Source organism: Geotrypetes seraphini, chromosome 4 (assembly GCF_902459505.1).
Source record: "Geotrypetes seraphini chromosome 4, aGeoSer1.1, whole genome shotgun sequence".
In the NCBI taxonomy this organism is placed as follows: Eukaryota; Metazoa; Chordata; class Amphibia; order Gymnophiona; family Dermophiidae; genus Geotrypetes; species Geotrypetes seraphini.
The window spans coordinates 321,622,228-321,645,955 of record NC_047087.1 but is presented as its reverse complement, the minus strand read 5'-3'; the positions used below and the strand labels follow the sequence as shown (position 1 = coordinate 321,645,955).

General features: G+C 46.1%; 1 protein-coding gene across 10 annotated transcripts in view; it reads left to right on the top strand.

Annotated features, from left to right (window-relative positions):
* The window catches only part of FGFR2 (fibroblast growth factor receptor 2), a 205,246-nt gene that overhangs the window by 18,911 nt on the left and 162,607 nt on the right, over nucleotides 1–23,728 (top strand). For all 10 annotated transcript variants that reach the window (XM_033941235.1, XM_033941234.1, XM_033941232.1 and 7 more), the window contains exon 2: nucleotides 18,067–18,309. In XM_033941235.1, the coding sequence (XP_033797126.1) occupies nucleotides 18,144–18,309 (166 nt within the window). In that variant the 5' untranslated portion in view covers nucleotides 18,067–18,143. The remainder of the gene's footprint in view (nucleotides 1–18,066; nucleotides 18,310–23,728) is intronic.

Below are 23,728 nucleotides of genomic sequence, written 5' to 3'. Positions count from 1 at the left end.
ATTGGCAGGGCTTACTGGTTTTCCTGATTTCCTGTTGACTGTTGTGGGGTGAGAGTCCAAGCAGACTGTGGCATGCTTTAGCGCGGTTCGAGGCTGGGGTCCGGTGTGGCTCACCTGGAGAGGACAGAATACCCCATCTCTCTGGGGGTTAATGAGAGCGTGGCTGAGGGAAGAGGGTGCGACCCAGTGTGGCTCGCCACATGTCGAGCAGGACTTGGTATGAATAGATTGGAACAACTTTGTTAGGAAAACTATGACTCAAGACTAATTTGAAAGCCCTAGTTGTAAATGGTTGAGAGTTTGAAAGTGCAATCAAGATTTCAAGCAAAGCTCAAGTTATCAATTTTCCATCAGTCTCAGCTGGATTTCTTCCAATTAAGTATAAGACTGTGTGGAGTGATTGAACCCTGGTCGTGGGTGTCTGACCTGAAGAGCTAGCTGGTGCCCCGAGACTGTGAGTGAGTCCAGGGTTACAGTTTGGTCACAGCATTAGATACAACCCCCCCCCCCTCCATTTTATTTTTTACAGAGGCATTAGAACATAAGCTTTGCCTCTGCCGGGTCAGACCAGGGGTCCATCGTGTCCAGCAGTCCGCTCCTAGTCTGACCCGGCAGAGGCAATGCTTATGTTCTAATGCATAACCTGTGCAGAATCAGAACGTACAGTTTCCTAAAGCACACGCTCCGCTGGGGATGGGGACATGAGGGGTCTGTAGTGAATGGGGCAGAAGAGAGAGGGGTCAAGGGTCAATAGAGTCAGTGTGAGAACAGAAGGGGTCAGGTAGTGATAACAGGAAGTACAGTATGTTCATCGATGGGTGGGGGAGGGGGGGGAGAATGACAGGAAGAGGAAAGACTAAGCAGGGCTTAGACTCCGAGATATGGAAAATAAGAGAGTGACTTCAAAATGTCCTAGGGAACACTCGATGAAGTTACAGGGAAATACTTTTAAAACCAATAGAAGGAAATACTTTTTCACTTAGAGAATAGTTAAGCTCTGGAACGCGCTGCCAGAGGATGTGGTAAGAGCGGATAGCGTAGCTGGTTTTACGAAGGGTTTGGACAAGTTCCTGGAGGAAAAGTCCTTAGTCTGTTATTGAGAAAGACATGGGGGAAGCCTCTGCTTGCCCTGGATCGGTAGCATGGAATATCGCTACTCCTTGGATTTTGGCCAGGTACTAGGGACCTGGATTGGCCACTGTGAGAACGGGCTACTGGGCTTGATAGACCTTTGGTCTGACCCAGTAAAGCTATTATGTTCTTATGTAGGTGTTCATTGCATGCCCAGTGCATCCAGCTGGTGGCAAACTTTAAGGCACTGGTTCTCTTCCCTCTCCAGGAGGTAGAGTGAACCAATCAGGGTTTCAGGATTAGCATAAGGAATATACATGAGACATGGCTTGCTGTGCCTCTAGGACAGGGTCCAGAAACGCTGGTTTAAGAAGACAGTTTATTGTGTCCTGGGGAAAATGGATGCCCTCCTGTTGGACCAGAGGAACAAGGGGCTGCTTGTACTAAGACCAGAGCCAAATTAAGGCAAAGTAGACACGTGCCTGAAACCCAAAAGTTTAGGGAGGCCCTTGGCGTGCCAACCGTCTGGATTCTACAAGTCTCAAAGTCAGAATAATGGCAAAAGCATGTGGAGAGTTTTCATGATTTAGCTGTCTGTAGCTCTCCAGTGCAGAGGCCGTGGTATGATCCAGCCAATGAGGAGGCTTCCAGTCACAGGAAGTAGGGACTGAGCTGCGAGCGCTGGAGATAGGTGAAGGCTAAGCGCTCTAGGCGGTTTTCCAGGGGAAATGGGATTGTTGAAAGGCTGAAGGAATTTAAGATGGGGGAAAGTGTGAAAGGTCAAAGAACCGGCGGCAAATGCATGACGGGGACTCTGAGAGAATGCGTGCATCCGTGTGTGTTTCTGTCTTATAAACGGAGCCTCCATTTGAAAGTCCACCGTGAAGGGAAATTTCCCCAGCTAGTTAATAAAAGTTCTTGGACAAATTCCTAAGATTGCCTTCTCTGTGTCTGACGTTTTTTTCATTTTGCTGCTTCCATTTCTGAAGCTTCGGACGCCTAGTATGTACCAGAGGCAATGCAAAGGTGAAAGTGGTTCTTGGTTCACTGCTGCAGAGTTACTCAGCTCCAGGAGGGAGACTCTTTGGCCAGGCCGGTGCTCGAACTGTTTGTACTCCCTGACGCTACCCAGTGAAATCGGCGCTGAATGTCGCCTAATGTACCAGGAGAAGAAGTCTCCCCAGACCCAAAAGGAGGGGTGGGAGGAAGAGACAGGCCAACAAACAACAACCTACCAAAATTTACTAGAGTGAAAGGGAAGCCCTGCAGTGGGAACAAGCCCCGAATGCACCGGCTGGCTAAGTGCTCTTCATTTTCATATTCAGCTTGTGGCTGTGCTGGCTTTGGATGAGGGACAGAGACAGCCTAACTTACCTATTGATGTGTTCATTTAATTATTTCATTTGTTTTCACTTTTAGCACACTGGTTTGTGCATTCAGGGCTGGATTAATGAATAGGCCTAGGAGGCACATGCCTAGGGCCTGAAATTTCAGGGGGGGGCCCGCTGAAGGTAGGACAAACAGAGAGCAGTTGTCCTACCGTCTCCCTTCACCTCACCTCACTTTTTTTTTTAATACGGCTACAGCAAGTAAGATCGACTAGGACACCCCCCCCCCGGGCAGTTAAGATCGGTTATAGGCCCCCCCCCCAGCATCAACGGTACTTAAAAGATTGGCAGTACCAGGGCCCGCCGACATCAACAAGTAATTGGAACAAGCATTGGAACAAGCATTGGAACAAGCTTCCAGTACAGGTGGTCGAGGCACGCAGCATCCCAGACTTCAAGAACAAATGGGATACCTATGTGGGATCCCTACGAGGTCATGCCAAGGGATAGGGTCACTAGGACTTGAATTGGCGGGTCAGTAGAATGACAGTATAATTATTGTACTTTAGGGGTCAGTAGACTTAAGAGGGTGGGTAAATGGTGTGGGCAGACTTGATGGGCTATGGCCCTTATCTGCCGTCATCTTTCTATGTTTCTATGTTTCTAAGATCGGTATCGCGGTGCTTAGCCCAAAGCTTCCCCTCTGACATGAACTGCCTGAGCGGAAACAGGAAGCTGCATCAGAGGGAAGCTTTGGGCTGAGCACTGCGTTGCTGATCTTACTTGTGGTTGATGCCAGGGGGTGGGGGGTGCATTGCTGATCTTCTTACTTGCTGTCGATGCCAGGGCCCGTAACTGTTTGGAAAGAAAGATGAGTGCCTTTGAACTCTCCTGGTACTGTCCTCTGCTACATACTTTTCTGCTGCGCTGGACATCATCTCACTCCCCTCAGTTTGGTTGCTGGCTCCAACAGATGCAGCGTTATGCTAAATTTGAACTTTGCACATACTCTGGACGGACATTATCAGAATGGACACACTGCTGTGATTTGTGGGACTCCTTTCGCCTTGAAAATATATAGACAGTTCTCTTTTTGTGTTATGCTGTTTTTCAGGGGATGCTGGAGGAGGAGTGTGGAGGAAAGCAGAGAGTAGGGGCTTTGATAGTCTATGCACCTGATAATTGGGTAACTCTGACATCATACTATTGTAGGGATTTATGCTGTCCAGATGTCTGTAAGGGTGTCAGTTTGAATGACTGTGTGGGTTGTGATTTTTCCTGCTATATTTCTTTGCTGTTGGGGGGCAGGGGGTTTGGTTGCGATGATTGAAGTGGGGAGAAGGGGGCAGATGATTGAAGTGGGGAGAACTTGTGCCATCTGCATCAGGCGCTTATGGGAAAGCAGCAGCAGTGAAGAGGTGAGGAGCCCTCATCTCCTCACCACTGCTGCTGCTTTCCCACATGCTGGAAGGGGAGGAAGAAAATAAAGCCAATGAGATTGTGGAGGGGTGTAGAAAAGGGATGGCAAGTTGTGAGTAGACACAGTGAAAAGAGGGAAACTGAGGACTGAATAGTAAGAAAGAAATTTATATAGACGGAGGCAGAAAATAGAGAATGAAGACAAAGGAAGGGAAGAGAGAGGAGAGAGATGCTAAAAACCATAGGGGGGAGGAAACTAGAGATGGAAGGAGAGAGATGCCAGACCATGAGGGGAACAGAGGGAAGATGATAGATGCCAGACCAGGGAGGGGGGCAGGAAGAGAGATGGCAAGGGGAGGCAGAGTTTCTGGATGGAGCAAATAGTAGATGGAAGGAAGAAAATGAGGAAAAGTGTGTGTGTGTGTGTATATATATAATCATTTAATAAAAAGCATAAAAACAAATAAGAAAACAGATAAATAAATGGGGATGAGACGGAATTAATCCTGCCCTGTGTGCATTAGTTGATTCACGTTTAATTCACTTTTGGGTTAGCCCGGGGATGTTGGGTGTATGACTGTGACAGCTGGTGCATTTGGGGCTTGTTCCCACTGCAGGGCTTCCCTTTCACTCTAATAAATTTTGGTAGGTGGTTGTTTGTTGGGCTGTCTCTTCCTCCCACCCCTCCTTTTGGGTCTGGGGAGACTTGTTCTCTCGATATATTTTCAGTACTCATCTTTCTGGGTCTTTTGTTGCTACATAATGTACCAGGACAGAGCTGTAGAAATCCAGGCCTAGTTCAGAATCTCCCTCCTGCGTCTGGGTAACCAGGAAGCCTCTCTAATTGAGGCACGTGCTTGCAAGTTCCTCCTGTTCATCTACAAAGCGTTATGCTTAAGTTTATTGAGTTCTTATAGTCAACTTAGTTTCAGAGTGATTTACAAAATTAAAATTAGAAAACAAATACATGATAGTAAAGTAGAACTGAACAGGAATTTTTTTTTATTCCAATCCAACACACAGAAGCCTGATGGCAGATAAGGGCCAAATGCCCAACCAGTCTGTCCATCCACTATCTCTTCCTCTCTCTAAGAGATCCCACATACCTATCCCAGGCCCTCTTGAATTCATACACAGTCTCTGTCTCCGCCACCTCTTTTGGGAGACTATTCCACGTGTCAGCCACCTTTTCTGTAAAAAAGTATTTCCTCAGAATACTCCAGAGCCTATCGCCTCTTAATTTCATCCTATGCCTTCTCATTCCAGAGCTTCCTTTCAAACGAAAGAGACTCGATTCATGCGCATTTAGGTATTTAAACATCTCTATCATATCTCCTCCAAAGTACAGTAAAACCTTGTTTTGGGAGCATAATTTGTTCTGGAAGCATGCTTGTAATTCAAAGCACTTGAATATCAAAGCGAATTTCCCCATAGGAAATAATGGAAACTCAGACAATTCGTTCCACAACCCAAAAACTTTAATATAAAATACCGTACAGTGTAAAATAAAAAGGAGGCGGAAGAGGAGAATAGCCGCAGCCTGGGTGGCTCCTTGATGCTGCTGCTTCCTGGGCTGGGCTTGGTACTTCGCAAGAAGCTGGCATGGCGTTGCTGTGTGAAGCAGAAGCGGCGAACCCGCAGGCGGCGTTTGCCATGCTTTCCCAGGCCTACAATAGAACATAGAAAGATGACGGCAGAAAAGGGCTATAGCCCATCAAGTCTGCCCACTCTACTGACCCACCCCACTAAGTCAGAGTGTTGCTCGACCCACGTAGAGATCCCACGTGGATGTCCCATTTATTCTTAAAGTCAAGCACGCTAGTGGCCTTGATCACCTGCACCGGTAGTTTGTTCCAGTGATCCACCACCCTTTCTGTGAAGAAATACTTCCTGGTGTCACCACCAAATCTCCCTCCTCTGAGTTTAAGCAGGTGCCCCCTTGTGACTGAAGGTCCCTTAGGAAAGAATATGTCGTTTTCCACCTCGATACGACCTGTGACGTACTTAAATGTCTCAATCATGTCACCCCTCTCCCTGCGCTCCTCTAGAGAGTAGAGCTGCAACTTGCCCAGTCTTTCCTCGTATGAGAGACCCTTGAGTCCGGAGACCATCCTAGTGGCCATTCGCTGGACTGACTCAGCTCGAAGTACATCTTTACAGTAATGTGGCCTCCAGAATTGCACACAGTACTCCAGATGAGGTCTCACCATGGTTCTGTACAGTGGCATTATGACTTCAGGTTTACGACTGACGAAGCTTCTATTGATACATCCCATCATCTGCCTTGCCTTGGATGAAGCCTTCTCTACTTGTTTGGCAACCTTCATGTTTGCACTGATGATTACTCCCAAGTCCCGTTCTTCTGAGGTCTTAGCTAGTGTTTCTCCAATGGTGGTGATGGAGGAGTAGAACAGGCCTCGCTGCTCCGCAGAAAGAGCGTCGACACCAATGAGTTTGTTCCGAGCACATCGCACAAAGCACTAAGAGGCAAGACAAAGATTTCCATTAAGACACCTGTTCATGGAGATGAGCCAGTTTTTGGGCACCTATGTTGTGTGCACTCAAAATGTGGGTAAATTGTGCGTGTTGCACTCACTGATGTGACGCGCATATAGAAACATAGAAATAGACGGCAGATAAGGGCCACGGCCCATCTAGTCTGCCCACCCTAATGACCCTCCCCTACCTTTGCCTAGTGAATAGAGCCCACGTGTCGATCCCATTTGGCCTTAAAATCAGGCACGCTGCTGGCCTCAATCACCTGCAGTGGAAGATTATTCCAGCGATCAACCACCCTTTCAGTGAAAAAGAATTTCCTGGTGTCACCTCGTAGTTTCCCGCCTCTGATTTTCCACGGATGCCCTCTTGTTGCCGTGGGTCCCTTGAAAAAGAAGATATCTTCTTCCACCTCGATGCGGCCCGTGAGATACTTGAACGTCTCGATCATGTCCCCCTCTCTCTGTGCTCCTCGAGCGAGTATAGCTGCAGTTTGTCTAACCGTTCTTCGTACGGGAGATCTTTGAGTCCCGAGACCATCCGGGTGGCCATTCTCTGAACCGACTCCAATCTCAGCACATCTTTGCGATAATGTGGTCTCCAGAATTGCACACAGTATTCCAGGTGGGGCCTCACCATGGATCTATACAATGGCATAATGACTTCCGGCTTACGGCTGACGAAACCCCTGCGTATGCAACCTAGGATCTGTCTTGCCTTGGATGAGGCCTGCTCTACCTGACTGGCAGCCTTCATGTCCTCACTGACGAACACCCCAAAGTCTCGTTCTGCTACCGTTCTTGTTAGGATCTCACCATTAAGAGTATAAGTCTTGTATGGATTATGGTTGCCTAGGTGCATGACTTTGCATTTTTTGGCTTGACGTGCTCATTTTGAAAGACAACGCTTGTTTATTGAGTTAAAATTTAATGAAATGTTTTGCAAAATACTCGCACATCAAGTTACTTACAAACCCAGGTTTTACTGTATACAGATTGAGATCTTTAAGTCTGTCCCCATACACCTTATGATGAAGACCACGCACCATTTTAGTAGCCTTCCGCTGGACCGACTCCATCCTTTTTATATCTTTTTGAAGGTGCGACCTCCAGAACTGTACACAATATTCTAAATGAGGTCTCACCAGAGTCTTATACAGAGGCATCAACACCTCCTTTTTCCTACTGGCCATACCTCTCCCTATGCACCCTAGCATCCTTCTAGCTTTCGCCGTCACCTTTTCAGCCTGTCTGGCCATAATATAATACCAGTGGTAAACTCAGCCCTCCACAATGAATGCTTGTATAAAATGGTGAGTTTTTAGGAGAGCTTGGAATTTAAGGTATGGAATCCCTGCTACTGCTGGAGAAGTGTGTGTGGGGTTACAAATGTATGTTCTCCTATGGCCCAATACAATGTTAATCCAACCCTGCCTGAGATGATGTTCTCTGTGATCTTCTTTGTTGTAAAAGGAAGTTCATTAAGCACGCCTAGACTTGTATGATAGACAGGGTCATAAATGTTTTAAATTTAAAAAGGCCTGTGTCCCAGAGTCTATATCCAAGCACACAGGCCTTCTTTTCATTTTGGCATGTAGTTCCGGGCCATGGTCGCCATACATGAAAAAGGACACGGTACTACTCGAAAGGGTCCAGAGAAGAGCGACCAAGATGGTTAAGGGGTTGGAGGAGCTGCTGTACAGTGAAAGATTAGAGAAATTGGGCCTCTTCTCCCTCGAACAGAGGCGATTGAGAGGGGACATGATCGACACATTCAAGGTACTGAAGGGGATAGACTTAGTAGATAAGGACAGATTGTTCACCCTCTCCAAGGTAGGGAGAACGAGAGGGCACTCTCTAAAGTTGAAAGGGGATAGATTCCGTACAAACGTAAGGAAGTTCTTCTTCACCCAGAGAGTGGTAGAAAGCTGGAACGCTCTACCGGAGGCTGTTATAGGGGAAAACACCCGCCAGGTATTCAAGACAAAGTTAGACAAGGTCCTGCTGAACAAGAACATGCGTTGTTAGGGCTAGTCTTGGTTAGGGTGCTGGTCTTTGACCAGAGGACCCCCGCGTGAGCAGACTGCTGGTCATGATGGACCACTGGTCTGACCCAGCAGCGGCAATTCTTATGTTCTTATGTAAATGGTCTGTCATTTTGTTCTTTATTAGAGTCTCTACCATTTTGCTCATCACCAACGACAGACTCACTGTTCTATAATTTCCCGGATCACCTCTGGAACTCTTTTTAAAAATAAGTGTCATGTTGGCCATCAGTCTCCGGGTGCTATGCTGGATTTTAGAGAAAAATTACAAATAATTAACAATAACTCTGTAAGCTCATTTTTCAGTTCTAGCAGCACTCTAGGATGTATACCATCTGGTCCAGGCAATTTGCTACTGTTGTCAAATTGAACCATTATATCTTCCAGTGTTGCAGAGATTTGTAAGAGTTTCTCTGATTCATCAGAATTGAATACAATTTCTGGCATTGGTAGCTCCCCCACATCTTCCTCAGTGAAGACTGAAGCAAAGAATTAATTTAATTTCTCCACTATGACCTTGTCTTCCCTTAGAGCCCCTTTTATCCCTTTGTCATCTAGCAGTCCAACCGATTCTTTTCCTGGTTTCTTGCTTTTAATATACCTAAAAAAGTTTTCACTTTGTTTTTGCTTCCAGCTCAATCTTCTTTTCAGAGTCTCTCTTTGCCTTCCTTATTAGCGCCTTGCATTTGACTTGACATTCCTTGTACTGTTTACAATTATTTTCAGTCAGATGCTTCTTCCGCTTTCTGAAGGATTCTCTTTTAGCTCTAATAGCTTCCTTCACCTCACTCGTTAACCACGCCGGATGCTATATGGTCTTAATAGATGGAATATATCTAGACTGGGCTTCCAGGATGGTATTTTTGAATAACATCAACACCTGATATATATTTTTGATCCTCTGTTTCTTTTTGACCATTCTCCTCATGTTATCATAGTCTCCTTTTATAAAGTTAAATGCTGTTCCTAACTCATTGTTCCAACCACTGAGTCATCATTCCTTTTGTCTACTTCTCCTTGTAGCATCCAGTTTCTCTCTCTTCCCAGGGGCCTAAGAGTGAATGAAGAGAGTTTCTCTTCTGTTGCCTTTTTCAGATAAATCTAAAAAGTAGATGAGGTATGTGAGAGCTCCAGGCAGTGGTGGAAGAGGTGACAGAGCCTAGCAAGAACCCCTCCTAAACCTGGATATCTCTCGAGATATAATCCAGAAAAGGGGAAGGATGTCGAACACTCAGCAATGGGTTATTCCAAAGTGTACTTTATTGTATCACTTGTTTGACATCCTTTGCTTCACGATTCCCCCTTTTCTGGATTTGCCTTCGCCGTCGTTGAGATACATACCTGGCTTTCTTTTGGAGCGCCTTCCATGAGCCAAATAACCTTTGCTAATGCATACCTGGAAACTTTGTCTGGCCACAATGTGAGGTTCTGATCTTGACTTGTTGGTTTCTGCTGGGTAATGCTACAGGCTGCACATTCTGCTTCTGGTTCACCAAGATCTGCTGAGTCCCGCTGTGTGCCAGCTTGCTCTTTCTCTCTGTCACCGCATGTTCAGCTTAATATCATGTTTATCACTGCAATTGTTTTCCTACCTTGATGGACCGTTTTCAGAAAGTCTTGGGTTAGCCTTTGTTCATCCTTGAAAGTTAATTATGGAAATTAGACCTATTTTTTGGGATCAGCCAGCTACTTGTGATCTAGACAAGCCACTGGCGGAGATGAGATGCGATGCTGAGCACAATGGACTGTCGCTACTCAGCAGGGCGCTTATATGCTTAGTTTATTTATTTATTTATTTAAAACATTTATATCCCGCATATTCAAAAATCTACGTGGGTAACGGAGAACAAACAAAATCAAAACATGAAACCTTAACATTAAAACCAACATAACACGCACAAAACATTTTAAAACAATCGGCTTACTTATTAAAAGGACCCCCCCCCCCTTATCTATAGTACATACAATTCTTTCTTCACACATTAAACTTGAATGTCTGTTATAAATTTTGAAATGCATTTTGGAAAAGATAAGCCTTCAAACACTTTCGAAAAAGTAAAAAAGAAGAGATCTGATGGACGGTAACAAGAAGATCGTTCCATAATTGAGGACCTACCACTCCAAAAATACGAGAATGAATGGTAGCCTTGGTTATGGAACGCAGAGAAGGAACAACCTTAGGTCTTATCAAAAGCAGATACTTATTTTATTAGGACAACTCAAGTGATCCAAGAATTAGGGTTTGAGACCACTTGGGTCCCTCCTTGGGATGTGCTGTATAAACTGTTGGTGTCTTGGACACTTGATGTGGTTCCTTCCTGCCTTTTGCTGCTCGTTAAATCCTAATGTATGGCTCTTGAAGCCATGAGAGACTTGAGAGAGTATCCACATGGATTTCCATATGCTCTAGAACCATTTGACACTTTCTCTATGCGCCAAGGAAAGGTAGAATATACTATTCTTAAAGGTGGCGTGTTTATGCTGCAGATGCATCACTGAAGCCATCTGCACAGTGCGCAGCAGCCTCGAAAAAAGCCAACAGGATGCTGGGCATCATAAAGAGGGGCATAACAACCAGGACGCGGGAAGTCATCATGCCATTGTATCGAGCGATGGTGCGTCCACATCTGGAATACTGCGTTCAGTATTGGTCGCCGTACCTCAAGAAGGACATGGCGGTACTTGAGAGAGTCCAAAGGAGAGCAACGAAACTGGTAAGAGGGCTGGAACATTGCCCATACGCCGAGAGGTTGGATAGGCTGGGGCTCTTCTCTCTGGAAAAAAGGAGGCTCAGGGGAGATATGATAGAGACCTTCAAGATCATGAGGGGCATAGAGAGGGTGGATAGGGACAGATTCTTCAGGCTGAAGGGGACAACAGGTACGAGGGGGCATTCGGAGAAACTGAAGGGAGATAGGTTCAAAACAAATGCAAGGAAGTTTTTTTTCACCCAAAGGGTCGTGGACACTTGGAATGCGCTACCGGAGGAAGTGATCAGGCAGAGTACGGTACAAGGATTCAAACAGAGACTGGACGGATTCCTGAGGGATAAAGGGATCGTGGGATACTGAGGAAGCTAGCAAGAAAATAAGTATAGAAACCCAACCAGGTCGTGCATGTGCAAGACCTGAGGGTTAGGACTTCGATGGGAAGATAGGACTCAATAGGAAACCAAGGTGGCAAGGGGGCCCCTTCTGGTGATTCGGACAGGTCGTGACCTGTTGGGCCGCTGCGGGAGCGGACTGCTGGGCAGGATGGACCTATGGTCTGACCCGGCGGAGGCACTGCTTATGTTCTTAGAAGAGAAGGGAATGGAGGATTAAGTGACTCTGGGATTTGATCTCTCAACCTCTGAGTGCAGAGGCAGCAGCTCTACCAGTGAGCCACACCTTCCCTACCCTAACCAAACGGTGGGAGCTGCTCCAGAGTGGTGACAGTACAACTGCCTCATCACACTGGCCACTTTGTTCATTTTTCTTCCATGGAGTTTGACAGCTGATGTTCTCTTCTCCCAGATCACCTTGTTGCCCCCTCTTTAGAAAAGACCTCGACTGGAGGTCTCTCATTGCCATTTTTTTGTCTACACTCTGCGCATTGTTTGGTGCATTTTTGTACATAGTTATTTGATTTGCTGCGGCTGTTATTCAGCTGATGTCCCAGAAACCAAACACTCCCAGTTGCTTCAAGAAATGGAGGTGGTGTGATGTCTTTAATTACACCACTTGTCAGAAGATGTCTAGAGGTCAATATGGCCATCAAAAGCAGAAGGAAAGCTGTTTGGGCTGAACTTAGTTGAACAATTCTCAATTGAGATGTTGACCCTTAAAGATCCTGAAGCTGCCCCAGATGCTTAAAATGCATTGACATCAAGGAATCGTTGATCCCTCTCAAGGTCAATCATGGTTAGAGGTAGGGTTGCCAGATGTCTGAGAAAATCCGGACATGACCTCTTTTTAGAGAACTGTTCGGGTTTCTGGACAGATTTTCCAAAACCCGGCAGTTTGTCTGGAAAGCCCCGATGAGCTCCGGCCGCATCTGGAGAGCCTATGAGCGTGTGTGGATGATGTTGCACATGTGCGCATGCTCCATGCCCTTCAGACATGGCTGGAGCTCGTCCGGGAAGAGAGGAGGCTGTGTGGAGGTGGGGTTGGAAGTGGAATGGGGCGGGATCATGTGTCAAGGGTTTTGCGGAAGAAAATATGGTAACCCTAGTTAGAGGCCATGCCTGAAAAATGCGACGAATTCTGCTGTTTAGGTATTTGCATTGGTAGTCGTTACTATACAAGGTCTGTTCAGAAAATTCCAGGACAGTTTGAATTGCGCACCAATGGGAAGTTCTGTTGAGATGAGCTAAGCAGCGTTTAGTAGCTTAAAACCTCACAAGTAACCTCCTTTTTTCCATTTGTTGATATCTGTTTTCGTCTCCGAGCTACAGCAGTTTTTGTGAAAGCGTGTGCGACCTCTATGAGCAGTGAAACCGTGTGAAGTTCTGTTTTAAATTGGGTAAACTTATGAAATGTTGAAATTGGCTTATGGGGAACATGTCATGAGTCATGGAAGGTGCTTTGAATGTGTCACAATTTGCAAATTTTGCACAAAAACGTGATGACAGTTCTTCTCCAGCTTCCTTACTCTCTTGACTTCTTGTTTCCTAAACATGCTGAAAGGAAAGCAATTCGACATAATTGAAGACATAAAACAAAATTTGAAGCAACAACTTTTGGCGATTCCACAAGTGAAAACGATGTTGGGAAAAGTATATACGTAGGGAAGGGGGACCCAATGGAATAACTTGTAAGGTTGTTTAACAAATTTTTATGAAATCAGTCCTGGAACTTTTTGAACTGACCTCGTATGATGATACGGTAGGCGGACAGATCTTGCTATCTGCCATTCCATCTTCCAAGCATTGCTGTATAGAAAATCACTCATCTTTGTCAATAACTGGATGATTGCAGGAGCCTCTAAGGTCCAGTTACTGTGCCTTGTGATCCAGGAGGATGTCACCTTTTGTCCTGCATTCTACTCGGTACTGATATTGATGATCTTTGAGAAAGAGTTGGACAAAGCATAAGAACATAAGAATTGCCGCTGGGTCCATTGTGCCCACGCGGGGCCCTCTGTTCAAAGACCAGCACCCTAACTGAGACTAGCCCTACCTGAGTACGTTCTGGTTCAGCAGGAACTTGTCTAACTTTGTCTTGAATCCCTGGAGGGTGTTTCCCCTATAACAGCCTCCGGAAGAGCGTTCCAGTTCTCTACCACTCTCTGGGTGAAGAAAAACTTCCTTATGTTTGTATGGAATCTATCCCCTTTCAACTTTACAGAGTGCCCTCTCGTTCTCCCTACCTTGGAGAGGGTGAACAACCTGTCTTTATCTACTAAGTCTATTCCCTTCAGTACCTTGAATGTTTTGATCATGTTTCCTCTCAGTCTCCTCTTTTCAAGGGAGAAGAGGCCCAGTTTCTCTAATCTCTCGCTGTACGGCAACCCCTCCAGCCCCTTAACCATCTTAGTCGCTCTTCTCTGGACTCTTTTGAGTAATACCGTGTCCTTCTTCATGTACAGCGACCAGTGCTGGACACAGTACTCCAGGTGAGGGCGCACCATGACCTGGTACTGCGGCATGATAACCTGTTCATGATCCCTTCTTTATCATTCCTAGCATTCTGTTTGCCCTTTTCGCCGCCGCCACATCAGGTCCGATACCAAAGAAGGTTCCATCAATCCAGGAAATCGTGACTGTGTATGGAGGCATGCATTTGATACAAAGGTTTCAAGGGACCTTGTCATCAGTACCAACTATCCCAGTGCCCATTTCCAGTGCATTGGGGGAGGACGCGTCACGAAAGCATCAGCAGACGAGATGACTGGCTATTGTTGGAACAGGATGCCGGGCATGATGAATTTCAATCTGACTGTGTCTGAATTCAAAAGGGCCTGGGATAGGCACGTGGGATCTCTCGGAGAGAGAAAGAGAGAATGCTTACTACGGATGGGCAGACTGGATGGGCCATTTGGCCTTTAACTGCCATCAGGTTTCTATGTTTCTATATTCAAGAGGGCCTGGGATAGGCACGTGGGATCTCTCGGAGAGAGAAAGAGAGAATGGTTACTGCGGATGGGCAGACTGGATGGGCCATTTGGCCTTTATCTGCCATCAGGTTTCTATGTTTCTATATTCAAGAGGGCCTGGGATAGGCACGTGGGATCTCTCGGAGAGAGAAAGAGAGAATGGTTACTGCGGATGGGCAGACTGGATGGGCCATTTGGCCTTTATCTGCCATCAGGTTTCTATGTTTCTATATTCAAAAGGGCCTGGGATAGGCACGTGGGATCTCTCGGAGAGAGAAAGAGAGAATGGTTACTGCGGATGGGCAGACTGGATGGGCCATTTGGCCTTTATCTGCCATCAGGTTTCTATGTTTCTATATTCAAGAGGGCCTGGGATAGGCAAGTGGGATCTCTCGGAGAGAGAAAGAGAGAATGGTTACTGCGGATGGGCAGACTGGATGGGCCATTTGGCCTTTATCTGCCATCAGGTTTCTATGTTTCTATATTCAAGAGGGCCTGGGATAGGCAAGTGGGATCTCTCGGAGAGAGAAAGAGAGAATGGTTACTGCGGATGGGAAAACTGGATGGGCCATTTGGCCTTCATCTGCCATCAGGTTTCTATGTTTCTATATTCAAGAGGGCCTGGGATAGGCACGTGGGATCTCTCGGAGAGAGAAAGAGAGAATGGTTACTGCGGATGGGCAAACTAGATGGGCCATTTGGCCTTATCTGCCATCAGGTTTCCATATTCAAGAGGGCCTGGGATAGGCACGTGGGATCTCTCAGAGAGAGAAAGAGAGAATGGTTACTGCGGATGGACAGACTGGATGGGCCATTTGGCCTTTATCTGCCATCAGGTTTCTATGTTTCTATATTCAAGAGGGCCTGGGATAGGCACGTGGGATCTCTCGGAGAGAGAAAGAGAGAATGGTTACTGCGGATGGGCAGACTGGATGGGCCATTTGGCCTTCATCTGCCATCAGGTTTCTATGTTTCTATATTCAAGAGAGCCTGGGATAGGCACGTGGGATCTCTCGGAGAGAGAACGAGAGAATTGTTACTGCGGATGGGCAGACTGGATGGGCCATTTGGCCTTTATCTGCCCTCAGGTTTCTATGACTTAGCTTGTGGGCTTCTAATGTTTTTCAATAATAAATTACTGAATGAAATCATTTTAGTTCCTATCAGAACTGGGTATCTTTTTAGTAGCATGCAGAAATTATGGTGTGAAACCTCCATAGGTCCCTTCTCTGTACGTAAGTTGGCTTGGTTCCTCCGTTTCGCTTCTTACTTAGACATGTTGAATCCTGTGCTGAATGCCTGTTTTTGTCATCTAGCCTGCTGTATGTTCAAACCTCTCCCACAGAATAATTGTCTGTTAGTCTGAGCAGTCCTAGGATTCAGGGCTTCTTGCATCGTGTCTCCCGTGGGACTGCTTACATCATGGGGGAGAAAGTCCTTGCTGAGGAGTCTTTCCTCCCTGTTTTTCATCCCCTTGCCATTTAAGGTAGAGGAGGAGGCTGAACCCAGGGCGGGAATGTTAGACATAGTCCACTCTCTGCTCCTCTTCATGACTGGGTCTAGAGGCCCTTGGAGGGCATTTCAGTGTTCATAACCTCAGAGCCTTTGCAGCCTGTGGAATCCCATTCCTATTTGGAGAAGGGTTCCTGGCCCAGCGTGGTTTGGCTGGGTATCTATATGGAACTCTTTAAGGTTTACAATCCTATATAATAAAGCCCTAGCCGCGCATGCGCATTCTAACCTGCGTGCTTCCGTGATCTCTGATCTGTGATCAGTAGGTCCATGGCCGGCAGGAGTGCGTATGCGCGTTTACCTTTGACAGTGGCTGCCAGACAAATCGGAAAGCGCTGGGCAGACAAATTCAGACCTCCATCAACGAAAAATGGCACTACCGGCTGAAGTTTATTTTAAAGTTTGAAGCCACTACAGCGGCTCCTCTCATGAGCCGCACTTGCGTCGGAGAAGGCTTTCGACGCAGGCAGCGATTGAGAGAGGAGCCGCGGCGGCACCTTTAAACTTAAAAAATAAACTTCAACCGGTAGAGCCCTTTTTCCGTTTCCGGCTGTGCCCTCTCTTGATCAGTGGGTCCGTGGCGGCCAGATGATGTGCGGTCTTACCGGCTCCGTTACATTTCACGCCCGGCCGAAGTGCATTTTAAAGTATAAAGATGCGGCAGGGACTCCTTTCACAAGCCGCATCTGCGTCGGAGAAGGCTTCCGATGCAGGCGGGGTTCGTGCAAGGAGCCGCAGCGGCAATTTTAAACTAAAAAAACTGAACTGCTGCGCCAATCCCCTCTTCTCAGAAGATCTGCCCCTGCTCGGACGATTCCCTCGCCTTCTCAATGCGATACCGACCTCCCACAACCGATGACCTCATAACTCCCGTCAGCCGCAGCCCCCGCACCATACAGCGCTACTGCAATCGGCCAAAGCGAGAGACAGCTTTAGCCACAAAAGTTTAAAGACTCTGGCTCTCAATCCACTACCTCGGTCTAGCATCCCGCATGATCCTACCTTCACATTGTTTGAAGTCGCGTCAGGAGAGGTAGAGTGAACGCTCCCGACCAGAGGGACTTGGCTGCTTAAATAACAGTTTGAAAGGTGGGATGGCGGGTGGGGAGGAGAAGGGAGACGTTGGGTCGGGGAGAAATCTAGCACCCGTTAATGTAACGGGTTTAAATACTAGTAATATTATAAGGCTTTTCACTTTTATACCCGTACTGGATATATGCAGGGCCGTACAGGAAAATACACCCCTGCCCCAGAGAGCTTACAGTGTAAGGGGGTATCTGAAGCAATGAGAGGTAAAGTGACTTGTCTAAGGTCATAGAGCAGTGGTCTCAAACTCACAGCCCGGGGGCCACATGCGGCCCGCCAGGTTCTCTTTTGAGGCCCTCGGTATGTTTATCATAATCACAAAAGTAAAATAAAACCGTTTCTTGATCACATGTCTCTTTAGCTATAAATTACAATATTATTAGTAAGACTTAGCCAAAAGGAAAGATTTATAAACTATAAAGAGTTTTACCTCATGCAAACTTGTCATTTCTTTAATAAGACATTAACTCTTTCTTCTGAGGCCCTCCAAGTACTACAAATCCAAAATGTGGCCCTGCAAAGGGTTTGAGTTGGAGACCACTGTCATAGAGCGTCCAAGGCAGAATTGCCAATTGAAGCCTCTTGCTACTTCATTCCCTCCGGGGTCCATTTTTATTATTTTTTTAGTTGTACGTATTTAAAGTTTTACAAAATGGACCCTTTGCTAATAAAAACAAGCTTCTTGTCCAGCGCTGCCTACGTCTAGTAGCGTTATAGAAATGATTACGGTAGTAGGAGCAGCTTAGATTTTAACTCCTTCCTGCCACTCTATCCGTGACAGCTAATATCTTGCTCTCCTTGGAGGCAACCAGCTATGTGGGGGTTTTCAACAGTCTTGTATTAGTCCTAAGGATAGACCCACACCACGGGTATTACCATAGTTAGCTGAAATAAAAGGTAGTTGCGTTCCCATCGGATATTATTCCATTTACCTTTTTCTTTCAGTCAAGTATGGCAATGCCTGTGTCTGGGCCTTGGTTGCGTTTCTTCCTTGGTTCTCAGGATATCTAACAGATTTTCTCTTCTTCCCAACAGTAACTGAGAACGTGGGGGCTCTTGACTTGGGCCACAAAGGCATTGTCCACGCTCCATGCTTGCAACGACGTGACCCGATGGCACCAACATGCACTTGCAACACTGGGAGAGGAGCAGCTGTTGGCTCCGAGAAGATGCTTCAGTGGTGCCACTTCATGGGTCTACTCATGGCTTCCACATTAACTCTGGCTCTGGCTCGGCCCTCTTATGGCTTACATGAGGACACCACCCTGGAACCAGATGGTGAGTTGAGTTGAATCTTTTGGCTATTCCTTTGGTTGGTCATTGGCCGCCTCTGCTCAGGGCACTGGTCTCTGCTTTGCCTGCTCTTGTTTATTCTGGATGACAATCGCTTGCCTTGCTGTACAGTTCATAGGTCTGGGACTCGTCAATGAGCATTTGAACCTTCTACCCTACTTCTGGGGGAAATTGAAGCTCTTAACTTTCCTCCAAGACAGCCAAAGGGCTCCACAGAAGAAGGCAGGTATTTTTAAAGTTCGTGCTCCACCCATCAAACTGTGCACCTAGGGCAGGGATCTCAAAGTCCCTCCTTGAGGGCCGCAGTCCAATCGGGTTTTCAGGATTTCCCCAATGAATATGTATTGAAAGCAGTGCTTGCACATAGAGCTCATGCATATTCATTGGGGAAATCCTGAAAACCTGACTGGATTGCGGCCCTCAAGGAGGGACTTTGAGACCCCTGACCTAGGGGGAGTGAGATGCCAGTGAGGGGAAGCTGTGGATTAAAGAGTAGTTTGCTTAAGATCTTGAAAAGGGTAGGATGGGAGGTGGGTGTGGATGACTTGCTTAGGACAAGGAGATTCCTGGAGAGATCCAAGGCCAGTTTGCACCTCTTCCCTAACTCGCTGTTATCTCAAAGCACTTGGAGCCAGGACCTTGCTAACTTAGGTAGGTTTCTGTGTACAAGCGAGCTTAAAATAAAGGGGGAGGGTGGCTGCATTTTACTTGCTGGCCCTATGAGTGGACATTTTAAAAGGAATGATTTCAGTTTTTGTGCAGCCGGATTATGGAACAGAACCCGCTTTAAACCCGCGGGCTCGCACTGCGCTTTTTGGAATTCATATGCATTGACAGTTTTATTTTTTATTTTGATGGTGGTTTTTTCCCTGGGGTTGTAACCTCGACACTGAGATTTCAGGGCGGAAGAGAGCAGGAGAGTCAGTAGTCGCTTCCTTTCGGATCTGCGTTTCTTCTTCTGCCCCCTCATTTGCATGGGTGGATCGGGTGGGAGATGGATGGCACAGCGGGTCAGGGAACGGTCGCAAATCCATTGGTACAGGATGGGCAAGTTTAGTGAATCCAGGCCGCCAGGGAATGGGCCTCACGCTAACCTGATTTTGGATGCCCAAATGGACCCTCTTTGGGTACGATGGGAACCTTAGTGGAGCTCTGGTTTTCCCTGTGAGAAGGACGGGACCCACTCCATCCTGCACGGTCTCGGTTTATCACTTCTTTTCAACATTTGTCGTATGTTTTGGTGCTTCTTTTCAGAATGTGTTTACTGTCAATATTTTTGTTTTTATTTTTTATTTTGTCTCTTCAGTGTAATTTTGCCTCAGGCTGATTGGTGACGTGTGTAATGAAATAAAAATTCACCCTTTGTGCTGTCCTGAGATGTAATAGATGGATCTGTCATCAGCAGGGAATATCACTGGGGCAAGGAAACGTCCGACTCATCACCACGTTATAAAGCGACTGGAGGGGGTGGATTTAATGAAAAGGCCGTAGAAAAGACAAAAGTGGGTTGATTTTCAAAAGCACTCGACTTGTTGCTGGCATTTTTTTCTTTTTAAGTCAAAGCATTTTGGTGATTTTGGACTTACAGCCAAAATAGAGCCATGAAAAGTGCGGTGGGGGGTGATTTCAGAAGAGGTTAATTAGGGCAGGAAGGTCAGGGCAGCCTATTTCCATGTGAAAATGGGTTTATAAAGTTCCCCTGGAGTTCTGGGACGGCTGAAATACGTCTTCTGCATCCCAGGTTGTGTTGTTCATTCACCGACAAACTTTCTGCGCAATATCTTAGCCGACAACTTCCCTTCTTGTCTAGGAAATCGTTCAAGCAGGGCCTTCTCCGATCTTAAGCTGTGAATTTGGGTTTCATCCCATTCTCCCTAGTGAGCATAGTACCGGAATACAGGCAGTGGTTAGAGCTTCAGCCTCAGCACCCTGAGGTTGCGGGTTCAAATCCCACACTGCTCCTTGTGACCCTGGGCAAGTCACTCATTTATTTTATTTATTTCTATACCGCTTATAGCCTAAGTGGTTTACATTCAGGTCCTCAAACATTTTTCCCTGTCTGTCCTGGGGGGCTCCCAATCTATCTAATGTACCTGGGCAATGGGGGGATTAAGTGACTTGCCCAGGGTCACAGGGAGCAGCGTGGGTTTGAACCCACAACCTCAGGGTGCTGAGGCCGTAGCTCTTAACCACTGTGCCACTCTCTCCTTCAATTCAATATCAGAAGTGAGCCAAGTATAGGACAGTGAAGCCATTGTGACATCACTGATGAGGTTGGCTCTTATTGGTGGAACGAGGCAGTATGACGTCACAATCCCAGCTCTGATTACCAGAGACAGAAACTTTTCACACTATTTATTGAATTTTCTATACCTTTCTCCCAGGGAAGCTCAGAATGGTTTACATGAATTTATTCAAGTACTTCAAGCACTTTCCCTATCTGTCTATCTAATGTACCTGGGGCAAAGGGGGATTAAGTGACTTGCCCAGGGTCACAAAGAGCAGTGTGGGATTTAAACCCACAACCTCAGGGCGCTGAGGCTGTCTCTCTAAACCAGTGGTTCTCAACCCTGTCCTAGGGGACCCTCCCAGCCAGTTGGGTTTTCAAGAAATCCCTAATGAATATGCATGAGAGAGATTTGCATATAATGGAAGTGGCAGGTATGCAAATCTCTCTCATGAATATTCATTAGGGATATGTTGAAAACCTGACTGGCTGGGGGGTCCCCTAGGACAGAGTTGAGAACCTCTGCACCACACACTCCCACTTAATCCCCCCATTGTGAACCCACCGGGACGGACAGGGAAAAATATTTGAGTAGCTGAATAAATTCATGTAAAGTGTTCTGAGTTCCCCTGAGAGAATGGTATAAACAATAAATACAATTTGATATACTTATGTGTTCTTCCTAACTCAACATACAGTATAGAGAGGATCTAGCATAGTACAGGGCGTCCAGTGTCAACGCAACACACATGAGAGCGTCTTAGGAAAGAGCAAGCGGTGGTAAGAGGAAGTGGGACACCACAGGTGACTAAGTTAAAGAGACATTGCATCTGGCATCCCAGCACGTTCTCCTTCAGCTGGTGCTTTAGTTCTTGGGGGGGGGGGGGTGAGTACCTAGTTGCTTCTTCCATTAAAGGCCTGGTTGAAGAGCCGAGCTTTCTCCTGCTAGTCTTGCTTTGAGTGAATTCCAGAGTGTGGGGGCTGCTCCGGAGAAGGCTCACTGGCGAGTGTGATTCTGGAGGTGAGCTCTGGGTCCGGGTGCATTTCCTGACTACTCTGCTCCTTCATGCAGATCAGTACACGAGGCCATGTGTCCTTGCCTGGCATAGTTAACTTTCATTTCAAACATCTTCCCTTTCACAATTTTATTTAAAAAGTCTTTACTTTCAGGTTTAGTGCCACACTTTACCCAAAATTAGAAACTACAAAAGATAAAATACTAGTCAATACGACCCCCCCTCCACCCAAAAAACTAGTCAAAAATAAGATCAACTGAGAAAACATCATACTAGCCACTGAGTAAGGGCGAGGGGAAAGGTTGAAGGAGTGGGAGCTGAATTTCTTGGAGGCTGCTAGAACATAAGAATAAGCGTACTGGGTCAGACCAATGGTCCATTAACCTCTTTTCCTGTTTCCAACCGTGGCCAATGCAGGTCACAAGCACCTAGCAAGATTCTATGCAGTGGCTTCCCTCATATCTGTCTCAATAGCAGACTATGGACTTTTCCTCCAGGAACTTTTTTTTTTTTTTTTTTTTGAACCCCAAAATGCTAACCGCTGTTACCACATCCTCTGGCAACAAATTCTCTTATTTGTTTTAAAGGTATTTCCATGTAACTTCATTGAGCGTCCCCTACTCTTCACAATTTTTGAAAGGGTTAAAAATCAGTTCACTTTTATCCGTTCTACATCACCTCAACCATAACCCTCCTCAGCCGTCTCTTTTCTAACCTGAAAAGCCTTAAGCTCTTTAACCTTTCCTTATACCAGAGGAGTTCCATCCCCTTTATCATTTTGGTCACTCTTGAATAGTTTCTAATTCCTCTGTATCTTTTTTGAGATAAAATTGAATCGTTCTGAAGGACCTGTTAAATTCCTTTCTGTAAGAAAGGATGGATAGATACGTTCTGTAGTCTTTTATCTGCCTTCGTTATGTTTCTACAGGTCTATTTGACTTTATACGTAGGAAAATATATGAAAACTGTTCTGAAGGAAAATATTGTGAAACATTTTGGATCTAAGTTTTACAAGAGGGAGTTCATTTCTGATGAATTGGATTTATTGGGTAACCAGATAATTATAAGAAGGATGTGCATTAGATATGATGTACTTAAAATTCAGCAAAACTTGTAATATTGTCCCCTATAGGAGGCTCATTTAAAAGAAAAAGAAACCTCTGAGCCATTGATAAGAAGCTGGGTTTGGGACTGAGTGTCGAGAGAAGGGTGATGAGCAGAATGAATCGGGGACTTAGTTCCAAGAGCTGTTCCTGGTTAATATCTTTGTAAATGATCTTGCTAGAGGATTAAGAGAAAACCAGTCAGCCCAGTAGATATGGCAGAGCGAGTGTCCAGGGAATGAGAATTGTTTTGAAGGCAGTTGATCACTTGACAGCTAAATCTTGGGGCTGGTCACAGCGTGGCTGCATTTTTCAAGGCCGTATTTTCTGTTTCCCTGATGAACCAAGGAAGTGGTGAAAAGAGGTCGCGTGGGGAATTTTTGAGGAGAAGTGACAGCGTTGGAGCTCAAGTCATCTTTTGTCAGCTAAGTCCTTTAACCTGCTTCTGGGTGACGTTGCCCTTTTCTAAACCTGAGCTGTTTTGTGAGGGAGGGTTTTTTTTGCCCCTTCGGGTTCTAATCTGAGCCTTTTTTCTCCCTCTGTTGGGGGATGCCTGCTGGGTTTGAAGAGGGGAGCTTCTCAATGCCATGGTCATACAACATTTTTGCATATTTATATGAAGATATTATGTTGATGCAAAATAATGCATTTTGGGTGGAGAGAGAGAGTCTGCAGAAGGCCTTGACGCCAAGGCAATTGTTGATCAAGGTGGGAAGATGCTGTAATAAGGCAGGAACCAGATGGATGCTAAGATGCACAGGAAGAAGTATAACAAGTAGAAGAAAGATGATTTTCCACTCTCAATGTCAATAGAGAGACTTTTCAGACTGCCTTCAACTCATCACCCTAGGCAGCAGTTTAACCATCCCCCTGCTTAACTGTAACCCCTATCCTGGCATCCTTTTTGTCTTGATTGATTAGACTGTGAGCTCATTCGAGCAGGGACTGTCTCATTTGTGACCCTGTACAGCGCTGTGTACATCTGGTAACGCTCTAGACATGATTAATAGTAGTAATCGTAAGTCAATGTACAGATGAGAGAGAAAGGAAGGAGTCAT